Source organism: Brachyistius frenatus, unplaced genomic scaffold (genome assembly GCF_029030835.1).
Source record: "Brachyistius frenatus isolate BFR_SWC_R1_liver_20210118 unplaced genomic scaffold, ASM2903083v1 Contig_32, whole genome shotgun sequence".
Lineage (NCBI taxonomy): Eukaryota > Metazoa > Chordata > Actinopteri > Embiotocidae > Brachyistius > Brachyistius frenatus.
In genome coordinates, this window is record NW_027210631.1 from 3037319 (window position 1) to 3062539 (window position 25221).

Consider the following 25221-nt stretch of genomic DNA (forward strand, 5'->3'; position numbering starts at 1 on the left):
TAACGGACAAGACTCATACTTACTTTGGCCTTTCTAGTGTGATTCATCCATTGAAACCAACATATGTCCTCCTCAGACATTTGCTGAAACAACTGACTGTCGGGTTTTTTTGAGAGGAGAGTCTCAAATGTTTTAGGATCCCCCAGGGAGAGGCTGGAGGATGTGACTGAGTGGAAGGACATCTGGCCACATTAGGCCTGCTGCCACTGTAACATGGATGGTCAAATGAGAATGGATGGAAACTAGAGGTGGAAACCCAGTGGGGCTTTCAAGTTCTAACTCAAACCTGAAGTAAAGTTCCCTTTCAAAATATATGACCAATCTAAGTATGAAGGTAAGAATAAGCCTGTGCATGTAACACCGTGGTGCTGAAAATGCATCAGAGGTGAGTAAATTCAGGTGTTTAAACAGGTTTATAGATGCAGCAGAAGTTCAGTGACGAAAGTGAAGTTTTCCTGTTGTGTGCATTTTGTCCCACATGCCCAAATAAGACCATGTGAAGAGCTGTGTTATTAAAAATGGATTACAGTGGCATGAATGAGTCCAGGAGTCCAGGGATGGAAGGAGGAGTGGGGGGGGGGGGTAGTAATGACAGTGACTGAACACACAGGCCATATATGGAGCTTAACATCGTATTCTGTGCAATGAGAACTCTCTGGGATGAGATGGTGCACAAACAAAATGTTCATTAATCATTGCAAATGAGCTGTTTCATCACTAATGAGATACTTGAAGTTTAAAATAATAAAGTGTTCATGGTTAATTCACATATTTCCGATAACTCACAGGAGGAAGCATTTAAAGGCGTGAAGCTGTTTCCTGTATGAGCCAGGTGAAGAGTGATATCAGGGCGTCGCCATTTTTGCCATTCACACACACAACAAAAACACCAGCAATCGCTGACCTCAGCACTGCTTCCGCTCTGGAGCTCGTTCTTCTCGAACATGTTGGCTCATGAACTAAACCATTAAAACATTTGGTCTCGGTTGGTTGCATAATGTACATGCCAGTAATTGTTTGTGTTTTGTTTAGTGAGAATCACCCTACTCATTGAGGTCCACAAAAAATACATGTGTGCTGAATATTTTTTTTCAAACATCTGTGCTACTGAAAGACATGACGCTACACAATAGAAAACCACAATGTAGCTCCAGATCTACGGCAGTGTTTTGTACAAATATTTGAGATTTTTTTTTTTTTTTTTTAATAAGTAGTTGGAAATAGAAGTTTTATTGAAATCCTACATTGAAGACTTTAATTTTTATCTTTCTTTTAATTTGATAATTAGGATTTAATAAAAAAATATATATATATATATATATTTTTCCAGTTTAGTTAAATTAAATTGAATTAATTTAAAAATATTTTATTTTATTGGTCTGCACGTTATTATGAACGTGCTGTGATGGTGTGCGGACTGTGAAACTAAACAAAGGAAACTATCACCATTTATTCACCCTGCTCTGACGCCCTTGGTCTGGCCCGCTGATCTGATCTGATACAGCAGCAATGTAACAACACTGTGATAGAGTGACTTCAGTGGAGCCAGTCAAAGCATCTCTACTGTATATCCATCACTCCAGCAGCTGATTTACTGTTTATTAGCATCCTGCTGAAAGAGTGATTAATTAACATAAAAGAACATTATGGACTTTATTGATCCCAGAGGGGGAAACACAGCAGCAGGCAGCTGGCTGTGAATAACAATGCAACTGTATCTTTAAAATACTGAGTATATCAGCCTCATTAATGCACCTTTGTTTCACTAATATGAAGCCAATCTGTCCTTAATTCTACCTGGAATAGTTCAAACTAATGGGAAACACAAGCATTCTTGCTTAAAGTTAAATAAGAACATCAATTCACATCTTGGCATTAAAAAATAAAGCTCCAGTTAGCAGCTTTGGTTAGCATTCAGACTGGAAACAGGGGAAAACAGCCATCCTGACTCAGGTTAGAAAATGAAGCCAAAAGGTATAATTAAAAAAATTCTCCCAAAAAAACAAAACTAGGCAGAAAAAAAATAATCTGGCACGACTTCCCATCAAAATACAAGTAAAATGTTTTTCAGGATGGATTGAATTACAGTTATAATGTTGTTGTTAGTGAGATTTGAAGGTGATGATTAGTATAATTTTGTTTACAGTTGGATAAAAGCCAAACTAACTACATGACCTTTTGGTCCTGTTGAGACAAAGTAACCTGTCACCACATTGATCCATATGTATTTTTTAAAGCGTCAAAACTATTCATCACGCTCTTCTGTCTTCTTGACATTTTATTAGTGGACCGGTGGCACTTCTGTCACTGGACTGTGGAAATAACAGCGTGTTAGCTGCGTGCCGTCACTGGACAAGAACCTTTATAACTCTGATCTAGGTCTTTCTGTCGGGACTCTCAGATGAGTAAGGACGCATCTGTAGTTACTAAGATTAAACAGAGAGGAAGCAATCAGAGCTAAGTAACAAGGATCGATCAACACTGAGATCGCTGAAGAGTGTGTAAAAGGAGAGGACACAGTGCGTGTGGACCTACAGGTGAGTAATTGACTGGCTTTTCTTGGATTAATCATTTACCTTCAAAGATTAAAATGTTTTATTGCGTCTTTGAAAATAAATATTTGCTGCATTTGTGATGTAAATATATCAACATTACTGAGACTTAGTAAATTGTGAATATCTGTGTCACGAGCAGCAGACCCATCTTTGATTAAGATGACTCACATGAAGCGGTTTCAAGGAATTCACATGTCAAAGGTGAGTTACATGTCATATAGGGTATAATGAAATTGAAGAAAAACAATCCAAGTCGGTGGAACACAAGATAAATATAAAATATAGATCAAATATATAAATACAAATACTAATATAAAAAATATAGAGACATATATGTGTGTTTGCTGAACCCCATGAGAACAGTAATAGTGAGGGAGCTGGAGTATTGCACTGTTTTGGCTCTATGGAAAAAAAAATTATGTATGCAGGTAGTGCAGTTAAATAATACATACAGGACTGCGTACATAGGATTGTGTACACATGAGGTGCAAAAGGAAATAGTGAACAGAAACTATATACAGATGGATATGTACATGGCTAGTGTGAGGTGGTAGCCAGAGGAGTGAGGGTTACTTCCACCCAAACATACAAAGCCCACCTTAGCTATCGCCAAGGAAACCATCCTCTCAAACTGGAAAACTGAACAAACCACCAACATCATACAGTGGCTGAACTTTCTCTCAGAACATATAGACAGAAAAAAACCCGCCTCTGTATAAACAAAAGTCTCTTTTGGTAACCTGGACCCAGTTTATCGGCAAGCTAAATCTTAATTTTGATTTTGCCTGTTAGCGAATGCCACTAAACGAACCCCATCCCCATACACAGACTTATTACACATGCACTCATACATGTCATATCTGTTACATCTAATCACAATATTGTCTCACATTATATCTCTCCAAACACCTACCCACCACCTCAGCCATCAATATGGCTCATTAACACAGGAACACACATGCACATACAGACAGACACACACACGCACACACATACACACACAAAAAAATACCCACTTACATACAAGCGCAGCAGAAAATAAAATCCGAGACCAACATGCCTTGTTTTTTGGGGGTTTTTTTGTAAGTAATGTCTTATTGTTAACTACTTGTATTGCACTAAAACATTTTAATTATGTATTTTTTTTTCAAGTTCCTTTATGTAATTCCTTCTTATCAATCTCACATCAACCCGGCAGACGATTCTCTGCAAAGTTTCTTTCAGTGGAACTGAACTGTTTTTCTGAAAAAAGCCAATAAGAGAACAGAAGTAAACAACAAGTAAACACCTTCCATTTTCACAATGGATTGGTTCCACGTCTGAATTTTGTTATTTGGGTTGAGATCTGGTGACTGCCGATGCCACAGCATATGATTTGTGTCATTTTCATAATCAACAAACCCTTCAGTGACCCCTCCGAGTGTCCCGCGGACACCAACACAAACCACTCAAAACAACTTCTTCCTCTAATTTCACCCAAATAACTCAGAATCATCCCTGTTAGCCTCGTCAGCTTTTATAATTTGATATAAGCATGAAATGATTCTCTCAGAGCAGTGGTGGAGAGTTACACAATAATGTAACATGTCTGGCCTACACCCAGGATACGAACTCGAGCAGCAGGCTCATCACAGGGCTGACATTCATGTCAGAAGCAGTTTCAGTCATGATTCCTGTGGACAGCGACTTGGAATGTCAGCACCTTGCCAATACCAACACAAACACCTATCAGAGGGTGATTAAAAAAATAAAAAGGAATGTTTTACGATAAATGGCACATGAATTGACCTTTTAATGCACTTCAACAAACTGCTTTATTTCTAAATACTGAAAATATCCAGATATAAGCTGTCAAGAGATAGTTTGCTGAATTGTTTGTCTGCAGGCCTCCTCAGCCCCAGATTGTTTAAGACATTATCTCTTAATGATACTGACATAAGTTGTTTTTCTGTTGCAGTCAATGAGAGGTTTGTGTAAAGAGGAGGACTATGCATTTCTGGAAACGTCACAAAGGACGACCGAAGAAAAGACAGAAAGAGCGGCAGCTTTGGAGGACGAATGGAGAGACAAGAAGGAAGAGAGGGTACGAGATACGGAAGAGTTGTTAAGTATGAAAAGCTCTAATATTAAATCCTGTTTATATGATGTGTATGAATGTTAACCCAGTATCATGGCAACGTGTGAAAAAGACACGTCGGTCCACTATCACGTGAAATGTGAAATAACCACGCTTAGGCCTGTTTAGGCATGACAGTGACATGTTTTGTAAGTGTGAAACTTACAGAAACGTAAATGTCATGTGATGCAGGGTCATGTGACAAAGGTCCTGCAACAGAAGCAACAAAGGACATGTTTTGGCTGTATTAAAAGGCAGGAGGCGTGGCTTGGTGGCATTAGTCACAGACTACCATGCGACGTGGGACGATGAGGTTCGAATCCAGGAGGTGTTAATGGTTTTGTTGAGTTGTTTTATGCTTCTGAATCACAACCATGTGTTAATTGTCCGGTAAGTCACATGGCTCTACGCATGCAGTAGGTTTCAAAAAGCGTGGCTATTAATGTTTTGCTGTGATAACGGGTCGCGAATATTTCTAAATGTGCGTGTGTGTGTTTTAGGTCCGCCGGCGATTGGAGAGGGAGCAGCAAGAAAAAGACAGACTGAGAGAAATAGAGGAGAGCAAGAAGGTGAATACACACACACACACACACACACACACACACACACACACACACACACACACACACACACACACACACACACACACACACACACACACACACACACACACACACACACACACACACACACAAGATAAACACTCTACAAGTCTGTACATCTGTAAAACCAAACTGTTTTCACTTCCAACCTTTGGCGTAACATGAAGGGTTACACTAACTGACACCAGCTCAGTCTCAACAGCTCACACCTGTCTGATCTACAGGCTTGCTAATGCATGCATACATACACACACACACACACACACACACATGCATGCATGTCTTTTTAAAGACATTCATTGACATCATGCATTCCCTAACCTAGTTCCAATCTCAACCCTCAAACAGCCTTTTCTGTCCTCGTAACGATAGTAATACAGATACCTCCACGGGTTGAACGCAGCAACCAAGCAGTAGTTACTGAAGCTGATTGGTGTGATGACAGATCGCTCGAACTGTCAGCACCGTTTACTGGAAGCCAGGGGCTGAAGGAAAGAAAACACTATATTTCATTTTTTTCTTTCATCAGAAGAATGTTTTTCATAACACGTCTTTTTTTTTCCCCATCAACATTTCTGAAAAGGTCCCAACCTAAGGATTTTATGTGAAAAGTATATTAAGTTTTTCGCAATTAGCAAATGTCCAACTCAGTTGTCTTTCCATTTATGTTTCCCCTGGTTAATCTTTTCTGTGAACGGCGCTCGTTATTCACATCGAAAGACTTTAACGTTTGGTGAGAGCAGGATGTTACAATCAGTCTAATGGAAAAAGCGGGCTGAACAATCAGGCAGGCAAGCAGCAGTGTGATGCTGGATCAATGAGTGCTAATTTACCGTCGAGGTTCTCTTCATCGATCACGGAGAAATCTGATTCACTGCCATGGAAATGATAAACCGGCGAGCACAAATCTGGTCCTCTGTCAAGACTGCAGGGGCTCTCATCCTCTTTGAGCCACGCGCGCGCGCACGCACGCACGCACACACACACACACACACACACGCACACGCACACGCACACGCGCACACGCACAGAGATGCCAAAACAGATGGACATCCTCATGGACATGGAATGCACACATACACAAAACAGCTGCGGATGCTTTGAGCTTTGAGTGTGTTAGGTCGACAAGAAATGTGGGCTGCTGCTGTTGTCAGTGTTTCCGCTCCCTTACAAAAAAAATAACCTTTTACCCTCATACAGAGGACAGCAAGTCTCACCTCAGTGTGGAATGTACAGTCCGCTGAGCCCCAACTTAACCCCTGACACACATAAACACTGCAGAATCACACATGGACTCTGACTTATGAGGATGATCTTTGACACCCAAAAATACACAAATATACATACAGCTGATGAAGACCTGAACCCAAACGCACACCCAGTCACCTCTGAACCAGCGTTAGTCTGGATATAAGCTCGCGCTCACTCACCGCTGCAACGCCACGCCTGAACCAGACGAATACCACACACACTAAAATGTTTGCAACTCAATATTAAGGTTGGAGAGAGCGACTCCGTCACCCAAATTACAACAAATTAGACCAAACTAGCCAGGCAGAGTGACTTAATGTATGCATGAGTGCATTTTACAGACAAGTACGGTCTTCCAAGACGTTCCTGGTTTTGAGGCTAAACCAACCTATTTCAGTTGGACTGTTAACACTGCTGGCACAGTGAAAAATAGTAATCAGGAAAGGCATTTTTCTTTAACGACTTTGGCCCAAAGACTTGCATTAGCATCTGGCATCAACTTTAACTTTTAAAGATAAAGACCTAATGCAGTTGAAGACATGGCTGTAGTTACAGCAATATATTTTCTTTTTTGCCCGCTTTACCTTCTTATTCATCTCGACTAAATTACCTTTTTGTACTTTAACCTACACTGAGCTGCAGGCATTTCATTTGCACCATCCTGTCCACACATATGTCACATCTGCATCATAGCCCCTGGATGATGTGCTGTAAACTGAAGGCAGAGAAACGTCTGCATTTTTTTCCAGCCAGCAAAGTTATTTCCATTGCAAACCTGGCAACCAAATTCAGGGTGTGAAGTGTGGCATTTCAGCTGCCATTTCATACCACTATAGATGGCACTGAGCAGAGTTTCTAAGAAGGCTCAAAGCCTTACATACATCTGCACTTCTATACCAGACTCCATTAAAGAATCTGTCAGTTCTTTGGGCCATCTCTTGTCTTTAGTTTGAAAGTGTAAAATTCAATGAACAGTAGTTTGATGCACTTAACCCACTGGAGCCAGCTGATATTTTCTGAAAACTCTTTAAATATGACAAATGAGATGTTTTATTTATCTCTGAAAACTTCAAGTATTGTGCATGGTAGCTGCACTGTCCCAGCTAACTGAAAACAGCGCCATTGTCAGTGTTATAAAGTGATGCTTCTGCTTTTCCCACTGTTAGAAGTCTAAAGTCTGCTGTGAAAAGTGTGTCGCCGACTGAAGCAGCCGAATCAATTCTATGTGAGTAGCTAAGGAGTAATAGCACACTGTGGAAAATACTCGCCTTGCACTGAAATAGCCAATTAAGTAAAAGTAATTACAATCAGAAAAATGTAAAATGTTAACAGTAAAAGTACTTAAAATGAATGTGATGAGCTAATTTTAAGTATTGCAAAGATTCCTTAAATAGTGACAAATGCTGTCACAACTACTCACAGCCTTATAGTGACACCTTGAAAATCCCTGCTCAGTCCAATCAATGGCCCAAACTTTTAAATTATTAAACAATTAGAATTATTTACATGTTTAAAATGACAAGCAGTAGTAGTCCTGAAGTGACAAACCAAACACTGGTTCTTGAGAAGACCAGAATAGATTCTCTTACACAGTGGGAGAGGGAGGTGAGGGGAGTTGGTTCAACCTGCAACCGCTAGATGCCACTGAATCCTACGTACACCTTTAACACCCATCAAACCAGTGTTATCATATGAGGATGAGCTCAAAGACTTATCATGAAAATTAGTTCTTAATTAAACATTTCTAGTTTAATTTATGATTTTTTATTATTATTATTATTATTATTATTATTTAAAATCTTCATACTTAGGGTAACAAATACTTTCAGCAGTCAAACAAATGGAGTGGAGTCTGAATTCTATAGAAATATCAAGTTTGTATGAAAATACTCAGGTAATGTACAATTGAATTAAAAGACAGTACTGGCAATCATCTCAACACAATGGTCTTCAGTTACCCTTTCCTCAAATGCTCGTGGCCACTTGCCACCATAATTCCCAGATCTTATGAAGCTGTTTTTTTTATTAATGAAAATCAGGTTATCTGCATCTGTGTTCATTCACATCTGCAGTCTGTGATAATCTTCCACTTCCACCTCTACAGACATTTCATGTTTTCAACTTGAGGATTCACAACAACCACAGCTGGCCAGATGGCAAAATACTCCCATGATGTTGTGACTGGATCAGGACCAGAAAACATTCAACCCAATTTATCACTAATCGACAATTTAAGTTCAATTTCTCCAAGTGTGCTACCTCCTCATCTGCTTTTCACACCCTGAAGACGAACAAGCATCACTCAAGGGTCCAAACAGTCATTTTCAACAAGGCCTTTTTAGAAAGAATGTCCTGGTTGTTCGCACAAAAGTGTGTGTGTGTGTGTGTGTGTGTGTGTGTGTGTGTGTGTGTGTGTGTGTGTGTGTGTGTGTGTGTGTGTGTGCTAAAAAAACACACACACACACACACACACACACACACACACACACACACACACACACACACACACACACACACACACACACACACACACACACACAAACACACACACACACACAAACACAAAGCATGACAGAAATGTTAATTGATTGCAGGCGCTGTTCATTGAGAATTCATTGAGAGCAACTGGCCCCAACCATCTCATGTATCTTATGTCGAATCTTTTATACACAAGATTAAAAGATTTCTCTTTTCCTCTTTTACACAAACACACATGTGAAAATTAAACTTAAACAAACACAAACACTTGACAGGAAACTGGATCCAAGAGAGTCCAATTTGCGGTCAGAGATTCATCACAAGCACTTTTCATTTCACACACACATGCAAACGCCTACTGGAGGCACTGAAGTGGAGCCCCAGCAGAATGTATACACTGTTATATGAATGTATCAGGGGAACTTTGTGACCTCCAAAATGATCCTGCAGAGCTTTAGGATATTATGGAGGCTTTAGTGTGAAGGATCGTGGGGCTTTTCTGTCAACTTTTGCGCCCAAAGCTGCAGCTGCAAAACTGAGTGCGGATATTTTTGTTTACACTGAGGATTATATTAGCCTGATATTACCATTACCAGACCTAAATTCACCCCATGAACATATATATATATATGGGTCTGGCCGTGCTCCATTCAGGATTGTTTCATTTACTGTTCCATCCTTCAGAGTGGATAATCACAGCAAAGACTGAAGTTTGAGCAAAAGTTGGGCGGGACCAGCCCAGCATCAAATAGGTCGACTTTTTAAAAGCAATGTATTATTGTGTCTGTGGGTTCATCATCATGAGCGACTCATTTCATATAACACGCGTGATCATTGCTCATTGTTGCTGCATTTTGGTGTTTCAGGAGAAAGAGCAGCAGTGGCGGGCTCATGTGGCAGAACTGACGTCCAGCCAGGAGAAGACCCTCCAAGACAGACTGGCCAGACTGCGGAGATTCAGGGTGACAGACACGCACGCACACACGCATGCACGCACGCACGCACACACACACACACACACACACACATAATCTGAGGCTTCGCTGCAGACCAACTGTGGATGTCTAATCAGGCAGCTGCTGTTGTTTGTAATGCTCAAGCTCGCTGTTAACAGTATGAGACTCAATGCCACAGTCTGACAGCTTCAGCAGCTACGAGGCTTCTAGTGTAGCAAAGCTCCTGCAGCACAGAATTATTATTATTTTTTTTTAAAGATTCGAGATGAGCCATTTATCTGAGGGTTCCTGGACATCATCATCATCGAGTTACAGAGCGGTCACAGTTCAAGGTCATTGATCAGGTGCTCGTTAAAGAGACTTGTCAGTTGCTCCCTTAGATGAAACATGCTTTGAAGTTCAACTGGTGGCCTCGGTAAAGTGAAAAATGCCATCACAGAGTTTGCTTTTATTTTGTCATTCAGGTGTAAAGAAAACATTGATCTGTTTCTGCCACCTGCCTGCGTCCTCACTGTTTACAGAGAAATCCTTTCAACCCGTCAGTGTTCAACACTCACCATCTTTACTCTTGCAGGAGTTCCAGAGGAAGGTGCCCGGAGAGGACTCTGAGATGAAAGGAGATGGCAGTGGGCCTCACAGTCGACCAACTCCTCACCAGGATGTAGATGCACTGTAGGACACAAGGGAAGAGGCGTGGAGTGTGGCTTTAGTGGTCAGAACCATCACATACTGGTGCAAATATAATGTCAACAGCAACACATATACTGAGTTTCACTGGTGTAAACATCTGCTATCTTTCAAAGTTAGCATCAGGGTTTGGATTTGCTTCCTTTTTTGATTATACGTGCCTTACTTTTCTTAATTGAGCGTTTTAAAATCACAATATAAAGCAGGAGACCATAATGAGAGACTGGCTTACATAACATTGGGGTGTTGCCATGTTTACCGAAATGGAGTTGCCACTATAGGCTGCTGCTTGCTTTTGAAAATGAAACAGCTTCGCAAAACGAACACCAACACACACACAAAAAGTTGCATGTTCTCTCATTTAAACTATGCAAAAAAGTGCCTCTGACATTGTTAGTGTACACGCTGCCACACTTCCACTGCAGCACTGTTGATCAAGGACATCTGAGGGATTCTGCAGATGTTTACTAATCCTTTTTTCAGACTGTCAGAAATCCACTGGATCCACTAAAATGCACTTTTAATAGAAATAAATGTAAAAGAAAAAGTCAGTTTATTCTAACAATTTATCTGGTTTAGAGGTAATGTTGATAAACTGCTTTGTAATATCAGCACCGAGAAGAGTTCACACAGCCTCAAGTTCCCATTCAACCCCAGCAACTGTTTTGAACTGTTTTAAAATCACATTATTGTTACAATTGAATAGGACTTTATAATTAGAGCAAAGAAACAACTTTTTCATAGGTGAAACTGAAATCAAACCTTTAGGTATATAACGGTAATTAAACAGTTTTTAAGTTTAATTCAATTGATTCTCATTTGAAACTGTAGTTGCCTGAAGGACCACTGTGGTGTCATCATCAAGTTTTCCTTTCTGTAATAAATAAAAACTGCCGATGGAAAATCTAAATCCTCAAAGTGAAATGCTTGAAATAACATGAAAAGATTGTGATTTGATTTTATCCAAGTATGCTGCTAAAATTGTTGCGCTTAAGTTAAATTCTGAGTGATGAAATGGAGATCAACACAAAATTCTGAATCCAAAAAAGGAAAGAAAAGAAAAGTTAAGCATATTAAAATCCCCTGAGTCACAAATGCAAATATTCTGCTCCGTTTGAGGCCTGCAAGTCATTTTGAGGTCGTAAAATCTCATTTAAACAATGTTTACGGTGGAAGATTTGCTCTAAATGTTTCACTCCCAAAGAGCTGATGATGAGTAATGGTCAATGGGTTCAGTTTCTGTTTCAGCGGGTGCTTTGGTGCACTTGTCTGTGGGCAGTATGTGATCATGGATTTGTATCTATGTATCTGTATTATACTGTGTTATCATATGGCAGCAAAGTCTGTCTGTTTAAACTGTCTGTTTTGTTCGAAGGAGAAAAGTCAGAAAATGTGCAGTGACATTAATACATTTTAAACTTCAGTCAGCCAGGAGGATTCGAATACCAGACGTCCAACAGTTAACACTCTTGTCTTTGGGCCAGAGGCGATGTTTTGTTCCCAGGATGTTCTCATATTCTGGTGAATTATGCAGGTCATAATCCACACAACTTCGACAGGGTCTCTGTTGTGGTTAGCACTAAAACTCATGTTAAAAGAAAAGAAGAATATTTACCAATAATTACCCTATGGAGCAAACTGTCTGCAAATGTTTGCCACAACTATTTAAAAACTCATAATTTTGTTTCTTTCAGTTTCTTTTAGAAACAAAACCAGATGACATTTTCCTGTGGAAAGCCAAAATTGCTTCTCAAATATAGCTTTAAAAAAAAAAAAAAACAGCTTCCCTCTCTCTGTCTTGCTTGTATTTGAGGAGAAAATAATGAAAATATAATATAATGTGTATAATAAAATAGCAAGTCAGGTTAATCACAGGGCCAGTCTGTTCACTCGGGTCACATCTGTCAGATGAAGCCTCACACAGGATTGTGAATGAAGCTTTGAATCTGGCAATTTGGCCGCAAACGTCTCGGTTCTTTTGGAGCCAGAAGTGACCATATTTGGACGAGCTGGAGAGGAGTGAAACGTGGATCTGACTAAGGACCTGAAGACACTACGCCTGTCCACCTGACTGCAACCCAGGCATGTCAATCAAACTAGACACGCCCCAGCCAGACCTCTTTGAGGCTTTATAAATAAACAATGGAACTATTTTTAGGGCCACTAGAACACTGATCAGAGGGAGTGAATTTAGCTCATGACACCACAACAACTGGTGGTGTCAACCAAACATTTTTTTTTATTTCATATTTCATGAGAGAAATAATGCACTTTCAATGGGAGTCTATGGCACCAGAAGTTTTATGGAACCAGCCCCTAGTGGCCATCAGTGGTGTTGCACTTTAAGGCACATTATTGGCTTCATTTTTCAGACCAGGTGACTGTCCATTTTTATAAGTCCATGGCTCAGGTCTCAGGGTTTTAGGCAGAATTCCAGTTCCTCTCTTGTATAGTAGAAGAAAAAAAAGACTGCACATTCTGCAGATATGTTATCTCTCTATGAACGTTTTGCCTCTGCAGTTATATGCAGGTTGTCATGTTGATTCAAATTAATTTTCCTCTAGAATGTGAAAGCGTTGCTAGCCAAAAGACATTAGCTAAGATTTTTTTGAAGAAGACAGGGTTGTACTATAATTTTTCAAATGTCTTTTCTGTCTATTTGTGGGAGTGAAGGAGGAACTGGACAGAAAGGAGGAGGGGGACACACACACACACACACACACTTCAAAGTAAATGTATTTGCACAGATGGACAGACAATCGGGTGTGTTAAGGCTGAGATCTCCACGTTGTGAGTGTGTGTAAATGAGCGTGGGTGTTAAAGTTCCTGCTTTGCGTGCACACGTCTTCATGCGTGAGTGTAGATATGCATTTCCAATGTGTTGCACATGTGCCATTAGGTACTTTTGCAGACATTTATTGCATTAATAAATGGGACTGGTGTGTGTTTGTGTATTTAAGGCGTGGTGCGGGGCAGATTTCAGACAGACATGAAAGAATTTGCATCGAGAGCCTTATAGACGTCTTTCATCAGAATAATAAAAAGGGGAAAAGGACAAAAGATGATGAAAGAGACGAAGAGAGACCGAGAGAAGGTGAGATGAGGAGGAACAGGAGTTTCCAGTGTGTCACAGGGAGAAAAAGGAGTGTACGACTTACAATGCAAACTATAGTGTTGCCTGAAGACACAGACATAGAGGAACATGAACTCTCCCTCCCTCCGTCTGTCCCTTCCTCCCTCCCTCTCCCTCTCTCCCTCCATCTCTGTCCAACACTCTCCTAAGGTGTTATCCCTCTCTGTGTGTTTACATCCTGAAGAGCCTCTTTCTGACAATCTACAACATTGCAACTGTGGACAGGCTTAAAAAAAAAGTGCAGATTATTATGTTAGCAATACTTATTTTCCACATAAAAAGAGCTCATTAGTCTTTTTTATTCTTTAATTTGACTTTTAAAAACATGCGAAATGTTTATTTTGAAAATACAATCAAATACAAAATAAATATAGAGTGGTATTAAGTTTTGCTTTTGTATATTTTTTAAGAGAGTTTCAAGAGCATATCAGAAGTTAAAATGTGTTCCCCGAATTGAGCTATGCAAAATCTATAAATTTAAGGTTAAAAAAAAAAAATAGAGCAAATTAATTTTAGTCTGCTCCTTAAAAAAAGCTTGAGTATTTTCAGCAAAAAACTCAAAAAGGGGACTTAAAAATGCCCAATTTTCAGTTCTTGTCCTCTCACACCAGTAGGTCCAAGAATTTCTAAGTGTTCGCTGAGTATGAATCCCAGTTATATTGAGGGTTTAAAAGCCATCTGTCAGTTAGAGGTTTGAGAATGGACAATCATTTATAATCTATTCTCTTACAGAGTTAAATATATTCCAGATGCTGTTTTTGTGATAAAATGTGAACATTTTCTCTTTTAGACTCAGTTAGTGAATTTTGGAAGAATTCTTTTATCAAAAGACTGTTTTCTAATTGGCTGAAATGTCTTTGGAATTGTCTATGAACTCTGAGTGGGAAGTGACACAGCAGGAGAAAATAACATAAATCAGTGGAAATGCCTCTACAACCCAATACAATTATGATTATTATTATTAAACCAGGAAAACTGGAGTTTATGCCAAGTGCTCAATGAATGATGTCATCAACACATTCACATATTAATTTCTGTCAGTAATAAAACTGAAAAATGCCATTTTCCCTTTTATTGTGTAAATTAATATCAAATAAGTTTTTAATGCGATTTATTTTATAGTGGTTGTTTGCATGACTTTTTCCGAATAGCTTTTTTTTTTTTTTCAAATTCACACAAAGATACACACAAGTGGTTCATACACACAGGTCTGAGGTAATCTCACCATCAGACTGTTGGTGTGTACAGACTGTTCTCCCCAACACATCATCATATCGTAACAACAACAACAATGGTCTATTTCCAATGACTCCCAAAACAGCATCCAGTCTGAGTGTTTCTGTGCCTTCTATTGAAGCAACATCATTTGCCCAAACGACATACTGAATATAACCATGGGAGAGTACCAGCGACAGGTGTACGGGAATGATCGCCATGGTAACAATAATAAACATGTGGTTAATGCTGTGATACGGTCCCACTTTGGTTAGATTTAAAGCACCAAAACAATGTGGTTGTATTTCAGAAAAGATCACGGTTTAGTTACATTACATATATGATGGAAGTTACATGACATGCAAGTTATGTAAGTTGACATTACGTAGCCTATATTATGCAAGTTAATATTTGTAATGCAAGTTAACTTATGTACATAACCTAAAATAAGTCAACACTCTCCGGGGTGAGTCCTGTGTTTGATCCATTAAACCACACCCACAGACCTACACAGACCTTTTCACTTATTATACTGGATAAGCAAATTACTACGGCCAAAAGAGGTTGCAATCATGTAAATATCGGTCATTTTAATCTGCTTGCATTGATGCTATTGTGTTTTAGGGTAGAACAGTCTTTCCCCCCTCGTTGTGCTCTTCTCTGTCAGAATGGGAGAAGTTCCCTTCTTTTTAGTGCCCTGGTCTTCCCACAGAAGATATTTTTGGCATGCTGTAGCAGGTGTAATTGGAAAGGTTCTAAATGAACGAATTCCATTAAGGTGAGCTAGTCCCAGAGTTCTGGTATTGTGTACGCTGGCTCACTGTCATGACTTATTGGGAAATTTTGTTGATTTAAAAAAAAAAAAAAAAAAAAAAAATGTCACCTGTACTCTTCCTGTAAAAAACAAGTCAAACTATCTGCTGTGATAAGGGTCTATATCCTGTTGTGACCTGATCAGAGGTCTAATGGAGTGAAGGACCTCATTATAATGTTAATATGTGCATGCTCATACAATAAAGTTTCATGATTGAACATTTCCTTTTGAGCTGAAGGAGGCAGCTCAGGAAAAAAAAAAAAGTATCTTTTATAAGAGTAAACCATGTTTTTGTCTACTTTAGGTTTCATGTAGCTAAAGTTAATGCCCATTTTGAAGCCCATTTTATTTACAGCCAATATATCATTTTGAATATACCGTGTGTAATAATGGAGGGTTTTAAAACTTTTACTTCTCACACTTTGTGCAGCTTTTCTGAAAGAGTAGAGAAAGTCAAGGCATGACAGTTAGAGAGTTGAGACAAATCAGGGCAGGCCAGGAATTAGCCAGAGGCAGGAAACACACACACACACACACACACACACACACACACACACACACACACACACACACACACACACACACACACACACACACACACACACACACACACGTAAACAATAGACCTGCACCACATGACAGCGTGTGAAGCTCCTCTTTCTATATGTGCTTTAGTAGTGATCATTTACAGCCACTGTAAGCTTAAAGTGTTCTCTGTAATTCAAGTTATGTTTAATGGGAAAAAAACAAGTAATTGAGGCATAATGTAGAAGTGTTTTTTCACAGGTCTGAATATATTTCATATCACACATCATGCGTGGCACCTGATGGATCACTTTCTGTAAAGGAAAAATTACTTCATCATGAAAACTGTGTGTACTGTTATAGACAGATTAATCCAGAGTAAGGATTAGTATAATACTAATACTAATGCCGTATTAAATTTATCAATCATTGATTGTGATTTATGATTGTCTGAAGAATAACAAGGAAGGTGCAGCGATTCATCGTCAAACTAACTGAAAATCAGTCCAAAGGAAGCTTGTGTGTGTGTGTGTGTGTGTGTGTGTGTGTGTGTGTGTGTGTGTGTGTGTGTGTGTGTGTGTGTGTGTGTGTGCGTGCGTGCGTGTGTGTGCGTGTAAACATGTCCAGAAGTCAGCGATGATCTCAGCCCAGATAAATGAAACATCTTCTAACTGACGGGAACGACAGCGTGACTTCATCTGAGAGGTGACTGTGCTGTCAGATGATTCATCTGTTCAGATGCAGGGTTCACAAATTTCCTTCTGATTTCTCTTCCTCACCAACTCATCTCTTTCTGCCGAGCTTATAATGCTACACCAGCAGCCTAAAACATTCAGTAACATTTTCATACAATTTTCAAATAATTAAGTAGCCTAAGATCAGTCTCCACCTGTGTTGACCTGCCCTTCAAATATTCAATTCTATCAACTCTGTCTTTGACTGCTCGTCTCTTATCCAGCTGTTACCCTCTGAGAGTCTCGCAGGTTAATCAGAGCATGTTGTGACTGTGTCTTATGTTAAAGTGAAACCTCTAAAAATCTAAATATGTACGTGCCTCTGGTCTTTCAGAGGAGAAATTTGTTGAATTTTCATGCAAAATTGGCCTCGCAAAAATGAAAACTATGCGATGTTCAATCACGACACACATGAAAGCACATAGTCACAAACAGTAGAGCACATTACTCGGTCTGAGTCAGTGATTCCCAAATCATAAGTGTTGCAGTATAGTTAGCAATGTAGAGAAGTTCAAACAATCAACTACAAGTGATGGATAAATGGTTAAAGTTCAAATAGTCAGGAGGAGATAAACTGTCAACATTGTTAGTTTAAAACAATGCATAAAGAGTTTATGCTGATGATATTGATATCTTCATGGAAGCCATTGAATTAACTAAAAGTAATGAATGAACGGTTGAAATAGTTAAACGTACTGGACAGTTGGCCTATAGATTTAACAGTTAGCTTAAAGTAAGAGATAAACAGCTGAAGTAATTAGTAGGTACAAATGATTTAACAGCACAAACAGTTCGTTTAAATTAACCAACAGTTGAAACAGTTAGTCAAGAATAAACAGCTGTGATATTTTAAAGTCATGGATTAACAGCTGAAATAGTTATCTTATAGTAGTGGATAACCTGTTAAAATAATTAGCTAAAATTATTTTAAAATATGGATAAACAATTAAAACATCTGAACTTTGTCACTAATTGTACGAATGAAAAATTATCCGCACAGAGTTCAACTGCATCAAAAATCAAATATTGTACCAGAGGGAGGTGATATGCCTTCATACTTTTCTAATAGCTGTGTTTGGCTTAAAAACATTCAACTTTCACATGGCGGCATTCCTCCTCTTTTTCCTAAAAGTATTAAACATGAGAACATGATAGTAAGGCTCACATATCCTCCATCAAGTCGGCTACCAGAGAGTGATTCAGATTTGTTTGTTGCTTAACATTCCTATTGAAACATTCAGAATTCACTGATTCATCTTTCAAAGACTCACTACATACCTGAACACATGACAGTCCTCCTGTGAAGAAAAGGCTCCGCTGTTGTTGAGAAACATTTCTACAACTTCCACCCAACTCACAAAAGGAAATACTCCAACATTCAAATCTCCAGGCAGGAAGTGATGCCCGTGTTGCCTTCAAATAAACTGGAAAAATTCAAGGAGCTCTTAGTAGCCACTTGGACATTATTCTGATGTAGAAAGTTGGTTTAAAACTGTCATTATCTGACTATTTCATGTGTCATTCTTCTCCTTTTCAGCTATCTTTGTGTTACTATTTTCAAAATCCCTGTCGCAACAATAAAAGAACAACCTCTGAGCAAGCTACCCACACGCTGCAAACAGCATGCGGTGACACGGGCCTGCTCGGTTCTTTTCATTGTTTTTGTGTGGACATATCCACCTCACTGCCACATCATTTTCAGATTATAATATATGCATCTTTCATAGAAAGAAAAAAACACGCACATCGTATACAACATGACATACACTCCTTTACTTATACAGATTAGGGTGTTTCACAGTACATCATACAGTATGACACAAAAGCATGTCCAGTGTTTTATATATTGCTTTTGCTCTAACTGCTATCTATACGTAACCCCTGCTATCTTATCAGTTGTTTTTTTCATCATTCATCAAGGTTTCTTATTCATATTTCTCATCAGGAATGACTGCAGTGTAGCCTGTCATTATGCTGCCTTTGTTGTGATCAAGGTGCATAAAAATGACAACCTTCACTTGTGATATGAGTCCTTTCTTGGTATTGGTGTTGTGCAGCTTTTAGTGTTGACAACATGAGGAAACATTGCTGCTATCCTGTGATGGATGTACTCTAAGGAGTGGAAAACTAAATTCTACAATTATTGAACAGCTTATTGCTCAATACTGATATTATCTAGTTGAAGCCAGTGAGAGGTAGTTATTTGAAAACTTGATGAGTGTGAGGTTACTTATTAAGATTCACTTCATTGGAGTAAAGTTACTTTAACCTATTTGTAGTCCTAATCAATTGTGAATGGACTTTAGTGCGCCATGTATGTAGAATTGACTTTTGCAGAGTACCATTACAAGCTAATAGTCATAAATTGGTTCAAACTTTTAAAGGCTAAATTGAGATGAGACATTTAAAGCTGCATGAAACATTTTGTGGCAACAAGGTGGCAGAAATACACTCAGAAACATAAACCTGACATACAATTGTGATGATAAATTGTCTCTGGAAACGTACAAACTTGGTAGCACAGTGAAACAGGAGCATCATAACGGAGTTATGTTTCTGAACACAGTATCAATGTTTTGCTTCTTTTATATCTGTTTTGGTCTCCACCAAAATATACAAATATGGGATTTCTTGGGATCTATAGGGTCTTTAAATTTTACTCCAGTGTTTTCTAATCGAATAATTACAAGAGGATTTTTAACATAATATCTTTAATTTGATTAAGCATTTCCTTTGTGTGTTTAACTGCGTTGGGATGTTCAGTAGGAAAGCTGTGGTGTGTGGTGGGCAACAACAGAAGGTTTTGGCAGCAGTCATCCTTCAACCAGTTGCTGTTTTTGTGCACCTGATCTTCTGGTCACCAAAACACCTCCAGGAAACACCAATTAAGATTCCCTTTACTTTCATCTCCCATTATACCAAAACATAATGGAGGGTTTCCAAGTAGAGAAGCCTACAAAAGGAAAAGGTACCTGAGATAAAGACAAATATTATGTTCATAAAAAAAAAAAAGCATCTCAATGTCCCGTTCATGATTATCTGAATATATTGCTGCAGCCTCGTCTGTTTCTTATCTTCTGAGAAGTTTTCTTTCGAAGAAGTAATCACACTATTTAGTTAAAAAAGACCAAAAGATAATATAAAAAAAAGAACATACCAATGGAATAAAAGCCAGCAGATGACACATGTAAAAACATGTTCGTAATCCATCTAACAGTTCTGTATTTATGAGTGTGTACACCAACTTAAGGTAAGGATGAACACCTCTCTTCTCGAACAACAGAAATTTAAACATATCTCCTATGTAAATATGCTTAAAGTTAACAGTCTGTCACTGAGTCCCAGCTGAGTAGACAGATGTGTTGGATTGGAAATAAAGAGCAGTTACAAGGCCTCTGAATAAGCACTGAAGGTTTACAGCATGTCGGCATGTTAACATCATAACAGGAACTGGATATGGTGCCCATTTATTCTGCTAAAGCTTGCTTCCCCAGCTTTACCCCCCAAAAGTAGTCTGCATGCCACAGCTGGCCTGCAAGACACATTGGTAGGAAAAGTTTTCCACACCATAACCAGATCTCTGGACACATCTATGGCTAAGGTTGAACTATAATTAGAATAAATTTGTGGTAAAAAAAAAAAAAAAAAAAAATCACAATACAGTATATATTGCTGCATTTTGGTGGTGTTTGGTCAAAATTTTAACTACCAAAATGTTTTCTCAAGGGGACATGGACTGAAATGTTGGTAATTTGAGTGGTCCAATATGTACTGTGGCCACTAAAAATGGTTCATAATAACATCACTTAAATTCTAATGGACACACAGGCAGTTAAGGAGGTGAGCTAATGTCGTCTGTTGAGTCCCATCTAAATTCTCCATATGTTACTCCATGATTCTGAATGTTAGTTAGATGGGAACTAACACATGGAGGGTTAAAGATGACTGGTTGCTCCTAGTTTTGTTACACTAGTAATTTACCAAAACCTAATCTGGACCCATGAAAGAAAGACAGCCACTGCTTGCTGGACTCCTTTCTTCTATAGTGTATGATGAACCGAGCAGCGAGCATACAACAGCTGTAGATGCCTTAACAGGTGTCTAAACAACATGAACGAGAACACTGAGTGGGAAACAGTGCCGACACTAGCAAGCTAGTTAGTTACCTAATTAGCTTCCATTTCCAGAGTTAAAACAAGTATTCTGTGTTCACATCATGGAGGAGATTCATATGCTTACGACAAGCTGAAGACAGCAGCCTCTTCTTGTGTTGCTTCTCACTATTTATGAGATACCAGCTGTCTTAGTCAATAAACCCAAAAGAACAAAAGACACAAACTTTGGCTGCTGTTCTTCAAACCGTCAAACTAACAATCAAACTGCTAAAAGCAGTATTAATACCTGGTATACAGGTGTATGAGAAGACTGACTTGGATTTGTGAGCCTTAAAAATACCACGCTTGTTCAATGTGGCACTAAATCTTAAAAAATTTTGCGCATGTAGCTTTTTACAAATGGGAAACTACTGTAACTCCAATATGATATGAACACGACATTCGGATTGTCCCTTACAGATCCTCCTGCAAGGAACAAATGACTGAACTCACTAACAGTCCTTAATCAACACTGTGGGCTTGTTGAAAGAGAAACGGAAATCTCTTCATTTGTAGGCTACAGAACTATGAAGCCATCCAATAAATACAGAAATGAACTTTAACTACCAAATGTCGGTCAATCACTGCCAAAGGAAGAGATATTATTTTATGTACATTAGCTACAGCGTCATTTGAGCAAACATTTTCTTGCACACAAAGTGACAAGAATTGAAATTTCAGTTTCACTTTAACATGCAAGAGTTCATTTAATTAGTATGTTAGTGAGTTGTTAACAACTACACAGCGATAGTTTAGACCAGATAGCACGTTAGCCGACTAACAAGCTGAACTGATCTAAATTAAAACCCAGTCAGGTGTTTCAGTGATGAGATGACTGGTTTACAATCAGAAGTAGATTTTCCAGTTGTACAAATCAAAATCAGTCACTTCCAATAAGTGACTGATGCAAGACGAAGGGCTTCGATTTGGGCAGCAGGAACCCGGATTCATGACTTACCTGCAGAGTGTACAAGTCTGGTGGTTCATAATGAAGGAATGCTGATGAAGTTTGACAACTAACACAGTGAGATCATCTCCAGCTCGCTCCCAGTCACAGTTAGCAACATAGTCGGCTTCCCCTTCACAGTCACAAATTATTAAGTGTTGGTATTATGTCATTGTGGTCCATCATTTTGTCAGTTGACAGCTGTAAAAGTCCATTTGGCTAAAAGGACATTATTTTTGCTTCACAGATCATCTTGATCATCTTATTCTAAAACTACATCTTGGACAGGAGTGAGTGGCATTCATCAGTGTTTTCTGTCCATCGACAGGTTGGGGAAGGTGTAGAGAAACAATGACCAGCAGCTGTGTCTTCATTGACAGTACAAGTTTAGTAAAGTCTGAAAATGCTTCCTGATTTCTAAAGAGAAAAGAGCACAGAAACGTGAAATGGTGTAACTGCTACAAATTCTGTAAACAAAAATACATAAAGAGCATAAGCACATAAAAGCAGGGAAATTCAGACAGCCCTAATGGAGAGCCACAACATCCATCAATCTGTTTATGTTTAAGTGCTTCCTATTGAATCTGTCCATGAGTTCGAGTTCTTTCTTTATCTTCAGTCTCTTTCACGTTCTTGTAATATTCTAAGATTGGTAATTATTGCTTCGCTACGCTATGAAGCTAGTGCGCCTCACTAAATAATGTATTTTTCCAAAAAGTAAAAATGACAACACTTCATCAGGTGAACAGTCGGTGCAAGTAGGAAAAGCACATATACACACTGTCAGTCAGCGTGGAGCTCTCAGATCAAACTGAAACCGAGACCAGGAAATTCAGATTTTATGTCCAGAGGTGAGCTGCGACGTTTTCATCGCAGCACTACTGTGTCACACACACCAGGACGCAAAAGACATAGGCAAAGACATACATGGACTGAGTCACCCAGGCAACAGTTTTGAGGCCCAGCAACCCCCCTCCCCCTCCACCCACCCACCCATCCACCCACACACACACACACACACACACACACACACACACACACACACACACACACACACACACACACACACACACACACATATGTGTGCGCTTCATGTCACACCGCCGTGTGTCTCGAATTCTCGTTCTCATTCTTGGGAGACGACGGAGCCTTCCGGCTGAACTGGCTGAAGCTGGCGGCCCTGCACCTCGTCTTCGTCCCTCCTCCACTTCCTCCTCCGTCTCCGGCCGTGGGGCCCGGGGGTAGAGTGCTGTAGCGGCCCGGGATGTGGTGGGCCTGGTCCGGTCGGGGTCCACGGCTGCTCGGGTGGAGGGTTGCGTCCTTGGCGAAGAGGCTCTGGATGAGTTGGAACTTCTCCTTCTCTTCCTGTAAAAAGACGTCGACCAGGAGCTTCTTCTCCCGCTTGAGCTGCTCCACGATGGTTTTGGGAACGTCGGGGATCACCCAGGCGACCATGAGGCTGAGGAACATCACCAGGTTCTGGAAGATGGAGAGGAGAAGAGAGGAGAGTAGAAGAGAGGAGAGGAGAGGAGAGGAGAGGAGAGGAGAGGAGAGGAGAGGAGAGGAGAGGAGAGGAGAGGAGAGGAGAGGAGAGGAGAGGAGAGGAGAGGAGAGGAGAGGAGAGGAGAGGAGAGGAGAGGAGAAGATTGAGATATGTGGAGAAAAATAAAGAAAGATGGAGAAGAAAAGTGACAGGTGGTGTACCGCATATCAACCATCTCAGTGGAAAAACTCTCCGCTATTATAAAGTCAAAAAATATTAATTGGCTGTGCAACATTAAAAAGTTATTATAAATGGTTTGTTTCACTGATATTATTAATATTTTTCTGCAGTTTGGTGGTAGCTTTGTGAATATATGGGTCTGGCCTCCCTCCACAGAGAAACGTTTGCAGACGCTCCTAATTTTAACCATTCAGCTCGCGCCAAAACCAGTCGACACTCTGCTACCGCTGCAACTACCCACCGTGTCCATCAAAGTTATTTTCCCTTTTTCCTCTTGAGCTGTGAGGAGCGTTTTTTTTCTGGGACTCTTAGGGAGATTAATGGACATTTATTTATAATGAATATCAAAGGTAGTGGTATTCGTGGAAAATATAAGACAAAACTATTTAAAAAATGCACGTATCATGTGTATGTATTCAGATTTGACTGAGTTATGACTCAGACAAGGAGTATGACTATCTGGGACCCTCCACTGGCCTCCACTTACTGTGTATCACCAGAACAGTGATAAAAAAAAAAAAAAACCTACAACTAATTATCCCTGATTTCAGAACACCAACGTGCACCTGTCCCATCCAACGTGTGAAAAACGCTGTGATCTGGAAACGTGCATATTTCAGTAATGACGCTTCACTGTCAGAGGACATTTGGTGGACATCTGTTAGAGAGGGCTGAAGCATCTGGTAATAGTCCTGATCATAATGAGAGTAGAGCGTGATCCACACAGTTTGGAATGACTGGCCACCCACCCACACACACACACACACACACACACACACACACACACACACACACACACACACACACACACACACACACACACACACACACACACACACACACACACACACACACACTTGTAATTAGACAAACCAATTCCATGCAACTCCAAAGCAGGTAAAAAGTGGGTGACAGATGATAAGACCCCAGAAACATTAGCTGAGTGACATTATCTTCAGTTTATGAAGGACAAACACAACGAACTCCTACCTGGAACAGAATGACGAAAGCCAGTCTGGCAGCGAGGACACACCAGTAGTGTTTGGAGAACTGGTACGCATCTGCAGCCCAGGGGGGCTCCCTGTAGTCTTTATACCTAGAACAAATCACACATGGATGCAGTGTGGAGGCTTAAAATGGATTCACTGTAATTTCCTACAGAGAGAAAAAAAAAAACTAAATTGTTTTTTTTAACCAAATGGGGAATCACTTTGAAACAAGTGCGACCTATTGTCAGAAATGGAATATAATACTTATAATTATGTTTTCTTTAGTGTATAATCATCTGAAACTAAGAATTGTTGTATTTTCACTAGTTTACAATAAGATGGG

At 39.6% G+C, this 25221-nt stretch overlaps 1 protein-coding gene and 1 long non-coding RNA gene across 2 annotated transcripts in view; one reads left to right on the top strand and one right to left on the bottom strand.

Annotated features, from left to right (window-relative positions):
- Positions 1–4971: 4971 nt before the first annotated feature.
- Positions 4972–11049, top strand: LOC138621818 (uncharacterized). Its single transcript, XR_011310966.1, has 4 exons — positions 4972–5061; positions 5172–5240; positions 9869–9964; positions 10533–11049. It is a non-coding gene; the product is annotated as an uncharacterized lncRNA (long non-coding RNA).
- Positions 11050–23170: 12121 nt separating this feature from the next.
- The window catches only part of ano2b (anoctamin 2b), a 62061-nt gene continuing 60010 nt past the window's right edge, over positions 23171–25221 (bottom strand). Inside the window, exons 23-24 of the mRNA XM_069700134.1 lie at positions 24880–24985; positions 23171–23645 (exon numbers count right to left, since the gene is read on the bottom strand). Of these exons, the coding sequence (XP_069556235.1) occupies positions 23262–23645; positions 24880–24985 (490 nt within the window). The 3' untranslated portion in view covers positions 23171–23261. The remainder of the gene's footprint in view (positions 23646–24879; positions 24986–25221) is intronic.